This window comes from Hibiscus syriacus, unplaced genomic scaffold (genome assembly GCF_006381635.1).
Source record: "Hibiscus syriacus cultivar Baekdansim isolate YM2019G1 unplaced genomic scaffold, ASM638163v2 tig00117038_pilon, whole genome shotgun sequence".
In the NCBI taxonomy this organism is placed as follows: Eukaryota; Viridiplantae; Streptophyta; class Magnoliopsida; order Malvales; family Malvaceae; genus Hibiscus; species Hibiscus syriacus.
Window position 1 is genome coordinate 716,278 of NW_024063534.1, and position 6,953 is coordinate 723,230.

General features: G+C 38.1%; 1 protein-coding gene across 1 annotated transcript; it reads left to right on the forward strand.

Annotated features, from left to right (window-relative positions):
* The first annotated feature begins 355 nt into the window (after positions 1 to 355).
* Positions 356 to 2,996, forward strand: LOC120196998 (cation/H(+) antiporter 19-like). Its single transcript, XM_039198652.1, is given in 6 exon segments — positions 356 to 530; positions 533 to 612; positions 720 to 843; positions 846 to 1,720; positions 1,807 to 2,767; positions 2,770 to 2,996. Coding segments are annotated over 6 exon segments (2,379 nt in total). The 5' UTR covers positions 356 to 418.
* The last annotated feature ends 3,957 nt before the right edge of the window (positions 2,997 to 6,953 follow it).

Consider the following 6,953-nt stretch of genomic DNA (forward strand, 5'->3'; position numbering starts at 1 on the left):
CTCTATAGCCAGGAACAATTTGTGTAATTTACCCTATAATAAAACTATAAATAGTAATTAGTACGGTTCGAAGTTGCACTTGTTTCCCATATTTATCGAGTTTGAAACGGGAAAAAGAGGTAGGCAAAGCAGACGTGTTTTCAATGGCATAAACATCATTAAAGTGTTTTAATCTCCTCAACAAATCCCCTTTACCTAGCCGGTTGATCAGGTTCCCATGTCTTTTTTTACATTTCATGCATTACTAAATCAATTACACTTTTGGACATGTTCAGATTTACACTTAAGATTTCGTTGCCAATAAACAAAGTAGTTTGAATCATCATGCATAAGAAACTACTCAAGTGATCACGGGGTGTAGCCCTTTGAGTTATCTCATACTTATCTTTTCTCTTTGTTAGCTAAAGTTGGTTCAAAAATGGCTACCAAAGCTGCCCCTTCTTGTCCAGCACCGATGAAGGCGACGTCGAACGGAGCTTTCCAGAACGAAAATCCACTCGATTTCGCTCTTCCATTGCTCATCGTTCAGATATTTTGGTGGTCAGTGTTAGCCGACTCCTTACTTTTGCTCTTCGACCTTTAAGGCAACCTAGAGTCATTGCAGAGATCATTGTAAGTAATTTTTACCTTACTCTTGCTTGTTATTACATTTAAATTCTATTGGAAAAATGGGTGAATGATTATTCAATTTACATGGTAAATGTTATATGTATTTCCAGGGAGGAGTTTTGCTTGGTCCCTCAGCCTTGGGAAGAAACCAAAAGTTTCTGGACATAGTTTTCCCCAAGAAAAGCATGACCGTGTTGGAGACCTTAGCCAACATTGGCCTCCTTTACTTCTTGTTTTGGTCGGACTCGAGCTCGACATTCGAGCAATTCGTCGCACCGGAAAGAATACCATGGTAATAGCCGCTGCAGGGATCACTCTTCCATTTATTTTTGGCATTGGTACATCTTTTGTTCTTCGTTCCACCATCAACAAAGGAGTTAGCAACATGGTCTTCCTTGTTTTCATGGGCGTTGCTCTCTCTATAACGGCATTTCCTGTCCTCGCTCGTATTCTGGCTGAGCTCAAGCTCCTAACGACCGATGTCGGGCGGATTGCAATGTCTGCAGCTGCTGTCAATGATGTTGTGGCTTGGATACTTCTCGCACTCGCTATTGCACTCTCGGGATCCGAAAGTTCTCCTCTCGTATCCTTATGGGTACTCCTTTGTGGAATGGCTTTCATTGTGTTTTCCATTTTCGTATTGAAACCGATACTTTCAGTGATGGCTAGGCGATCCCCTGATGGTGAGCCAGTGAAGGAGCTCTACATTTGTATTACATTATCACTAGTACTGGCTGCAGGTTTCATCACGGATATCATGGGGATTCATGCACTGTTTGGTGCTTTCGTGGTCGGCATAATAGTGCCGAAAGACGGTCCGTTTTCCGGCGTGTTGATAGAGAAGATCGAAGATCTAGTTTCGGGGCTTTTCTTGCCGCTTTACTTCGCATCTAGTGGATTGAAAACCAATGTTACAACTATAAAAGGTGCACAATCATGGGGTTTGCTAGTGCTTGTTATATTCAATGCTTGTTTAGGGAAGATTGTTGGCACAGTTGGTTTAGCAATGTTGTTCAAGGTACCTTTCGTTGAAGCTTTGTCACTTGGTTTCCTTATGAACACCAAAGGCCTCGTCGAGCTAATCGTCCTCAATATCGGCAAGGACCGCAAGGTATATATATATTCGAATTTGAAATTACTTCTTTTTAAAAATGCTCCACAACATAGATACTAATTTAACTGGTGTTCCATTTGCAGGTGCTTACAGACCAATCATTCGCTATCCTAGTCCTAATGGCATTGTTCACAACCTTCATCACAACACCAATTGTCATGGCGGTTTACAAGCCTGCCAGAAATGGAACGCCTTACAAGCATCGAAGGATTCAGAGGAAAGACCTCGATACCGAGCTTCGGGTCCTGGCTTGTTTCCATAGTACTCGTAACATCCCAACGTTGATTAATCTGATCGAGTCGTCTCGAGGGATTCGGAAGAAGGGACAGCTCTGTGTATACGCTATGCATCTTATGGAACTATCGGAACGGTCATCAGCCATTTCGATGATCCACAAAGCCCGGAAAAACGGACTACCCTTCTGGAACAAGAAACGTGGGGACAATGATCAAATGGTGATTGCATTCGAGGCATATCTGCAGCTAAGAAGTGTCGTTATCCGCCCCATGACCGCAATCTCACCATTGCATAGCATACACGAAGACATCTGCACCTGTGCAGAACGAAAGAGAGCTGCGTTGATTATCATGCCATTCCACAAGCATCAAAGAGTAGATGGAACAATGGAGTCTTTAGGACACTCATTCGATTTAGTCAACCAACGTGTCCTCAGACATGCCCCTTGCTCGGTCGGTATCCTTGTTGACCGTGGGCTTGGTGGCACCACTCAAGTCGTCGCCAGTGAAGTGTCGTACTCGGTGGTTGTTCCTTTCTTCGGCGGCCAAGACGACCGTGAAGCACTTTCATACGGAATGAGGATGGCCGAGCATCCTGGAATCAAGCTCACTGTCCTGAAATTCACTACCAAACCCGAAACAGAACCGGATCCTTCCAGGGCCGATGCCTCAACCGAATCCATTAAAGACAAAGAGATCATCTCAGAGCTAGTTACCTTCAAGCTAAAGAACGAGTCTGTAAAACGTGAAGAGATAACAATGGGAAGCAAAGAAGAAATAATTGCTGGTTTGAGATCAATGAGCAGCTCTACACTGTTTTGGTCGGAAGAACGTCACCGGCAATGCCCTTGTCGGAGCGGAGTACGGATTGTCCAGAACTAGGCCATGTGGGGAGCTATTTAGCCTCATCGGACTTCTCCACTACTTCATCCATTTTGGTTATCCAACAATATAACCCTTCCATAAACGACATGGAAAAGCATCCAGATGTCGCCAATGCGGCTTCAGATAATGTAACAGAGTTAAGTAATGTGTGAGAGATAGTGTTTTGATAGATTCCTCAATGGTGAGAAATAAAATCTTTAGGACAAAGAAGAGACCTAACTATATGTTCATTCACATGGGATCTGCAATAAATGGTACTGATAATTGTACATGCTAATTCATTGATATAGGATATGGTTGTGTCCCACATTTTACTACAAATGTTCTGTCATTAAACTGGACACAATCATTGCTGCTATTGCCGTCAGAGAAAAAAATTAATCCACCTTTTTGGTATACAAATAAGATTATATTAGAATGAATTATTATATATTCGGAGAAATTTTTTATCTAGATATGTTTGATATGTACCACTAATTTTATAGAATAATATTTATAAGGGTAAAGAACGCAAATAGTATTTCGATTATAGGATATTGCTTTATTAAATGACTCGATTATTAAAAGTTACAGAATTGTCATTCGACTATGGAGTGTTGCTTTGTTGAATCCCTCGACTATTAAAAGTTACAAAATGGTCACCCAACTATTCATTATGTTCCAAACTTGTCATTTTCCGTTAAAAATTGACGAAATTCTAAGTTGAACGTAACTTGTTGAATGTGATATTACCAAATTAGATCTCAAAATCGGACTATTATATCTCAGTCATCATGTTAAAATTCAGCTTAAACAACAGCCAATTTTTTAACAGAAAATGATGAGTTTGGAACATAATAAATAGTCGGATGACCATTTTATAACTTTTAATAGTCGAGAGACTCAACAAAGCAACAATCCATAATCGAAGACCATTTTATAACTTTTAATAGTCGATAAACTTAATAAAACGATACCTTCTAGTCAAGGGATCATTTGCGTTCTTCACCCTATTTATAATAGTCATTAATTATGTCAAAAAATAAAATGATTTTAATTTCAAAATCAAATTCTTTAGTAGCCATCTTAAGCTTTTTTCATTGAAGTGTTCAAATCACTATTTAAGAGAGTTTCATTTTGGTCCTTAAACCCTAAATTAAGAGGGTGTGAAATTGAGAATTTCTAAGTCAAATAGAGAGTTCTTACGTGTTGAGTTGTATACCAAAGTTGTGGATAGGTAGAGTTTCATAGTGGCTCATTTTCCATGCCCAGGGATCGGGATATCAACTTTGGTGCTGGTTCAGTCACACACGTTAACCTTGCAAGACAACATTTTCGTCTTCCTTGATGTGAAAAGAAGCCTGAAGTATGGAGAGTGAAGATTGAAGAGAAGGGTTGATTGAAAAGGCTATTTCACGTGGTTAAATGATGTCGAAAAAGAAAAAACATGACATGTCAGCATTATGCCATCTCATTAACGATAGTTAACATCTAGTGATTGATTTGTTATAAATTAATAACATTAGTGATCAATTCATTAGTTTTAAAACTTTAGTGGGACAAGCAAAAAACTCGAACATTAGTGATCAATTGTGTAATTTACCTTACTTTGAATTATTAAATGATCCTATGCAATCTATGTAATGCATTTTCAAGATTATCCATGCAGCCCTTGGCGCAGTGGTTCCAGAAATATTAGTATGAAATATACATGTTAAGAAATCTTCCAAATAAACACAATTTTGAATGCAACCATCAAAGGCATATATCTATATCCAACACTAGGGCTATTCATTCGGTTAATTCGGTGGTCGAACTGACCAATTAAATGGAAATTTCCAATATACCCCTTGGCATGGATCAATCCTAGTAAACACTAGAGGTGTACAAAAAATTCGAATATCCGATTTTGCGTAAAAAATATCCGAAACTGGATTTGGGAAAAACCAGTTTTTTTAAACCGGATCGATATTTAAAAACCGGATGGTATAACCGGTTTGGGAAAAAATTGGACGATCAGTTTTTTTACCGGATTAAAAACCGGTTTGAAAAAACCCAGTTTTTATCCGGAAAAAAACGGTCTAGGGTTTTAAAAGCTAGCCGTTAATATAGTCGTTGGGGGGGGTTTGTGACCGTTTTTTGACCTATTTTTCTAAAAAATTCACAATTTTACCACCCTAAACATGTATAAATAGGTTGGGGATGTATTTGGTTGATTACAACTTTCTCAAATCTTATTACACAACACCTGAAAATCTCTCAAATCTTATTTTTGTAATTTTTTGTTCATCATGGCTACAATTACCGGTTTTTCTATATCTGGTTTTTTAAAAATCTTGTTTTTTTCAAACCGAAACCGGTTACACCATCCGGCCCTCCAAACCGATTAGGATCCGAACCGGTTTTTTTAAAATCCGGTTTTTTGGCTAAGTGAAAAAACCGGATTGGTTTTTATCCGATCCGGATCGATTTTTTATCCGACTTTGTGCATGTCTAGTAAACACTAAGTAACTTTTTTCTTCCACACAAATAAATAAATATCAGCTCAAAAAATTATGAAATCAACAGGCATTTTCGTTAATACAACTTTGTCAATGTTGTTGGGTCATCTAGCCTCACTGTTCATTGTAATGATCCATCCTTAATTTCAGGCTGAGACTGTTAAACCTCTCTCGTGAATATTGCCTCCATGCTTTTCTCCAATCCGTACTGGCCTAAACTTATTTATCCTCCCATCCTGCCTCCCATCTTGCAGTAGATTCAGCATGATTTCATATGCATGGAAATCAAATTACATTTCTCGGGTTCAGGAAAAAATTAATGAAGGTTTAGAATCATAATGGTTTATTTTTGATTTATTCCGGTTATAACATCACGGATTCCGGAGAGATGCGATGATATAACAGGAAGAAGTCGAAAAGAAATCTCTCTAACCTTGTCTGTGTTGACATCATGAATGACGGTGCTAATGACATCACTGTTTGTTTGACAAGGCATCTCAGGAAGATGCTAAATCCTGACCCTAAGCACCAACTTACAGCTCAGGAAGTACTAGGTAAGTTTTAGTTCTAATAACAAATCTTTTTTGTTCGCAAAAGTTCTATTAGCATCCGATAAAGTTTCTAAGCAAAATCGTGTTTCCATTAATATATGAATCCTAAACCGAATCGTTTCTTACCTATTATATTTTGATCATCCCTGGTTGCAAAATACAAAGAAGGCTCCAAATGTTTGTGGCGCAAAGAAGTTCTCGGGTTTGAGCTCTCTATGCATCACCCCATGTTTAAGGCACATCTGTAACAGCAAAACTGCACTAATACTAGCTTAAGATCATAATTAAAGGCACAGTGAAACGAGTTTTTCTTTAACAACATTTGTGCAAAGAAATATTGTAATTTGCAAGGCATTCTATATGATTCTAAGAAACATCTAAATATTGGTAAACCCACCAATGACTGAATGCTTGCTCAGGATAGACGTGTTTAAGGCTATACTGTACAACTTAGATTAAAGCAAGCCCTTGGAATCCAAAGTTTTGGGCACCATTTTGGTTTAATCACTTCAAGAAACTAGTTTTACAAGCCATTTGGAAACCTGAACTTGTACATATATAAGAGGGAAAAGTTCAAGATCACGCAAAAATGTAAAAAGAAACACAAAATGTATCTCAGCAAAACTCGGAACCTATGCTAATCAATTCCATTAGTTTAGGCCACAAAGAAATCCAACAATGTCCCCATAACCAAATGAAGAAAGAAAGAAAATACCAGAACAACTTGAATAATGGTCTTGGTGGCAGCTCTCTCAGTATAATGACCTCTAGCAACGATCCGTCAAACGGTGAGTTTATGGCCTACTTGCCTTGTCGGCATTGACCATAATCTATAGAAAATGGATTTTTCTCCTTTTTCCCTCTCTACTCTTTCTTCAAGCTGTTGATGATGGATCCCCATAACAATTTCCCATGAATAAACCAAAATTCTTTTTTTCTTTTTTTGCTGAGATGGGTGTTTGAATTTAAACCAAATACATAAAAAGAATCAAAATATAATCTTTTTGAGCAAAAAAAGAAGAAAGACCTTCTTTTTAAAGATCCAAGATTTGAGATATAGCAAGCTTCAGTTTTCAAA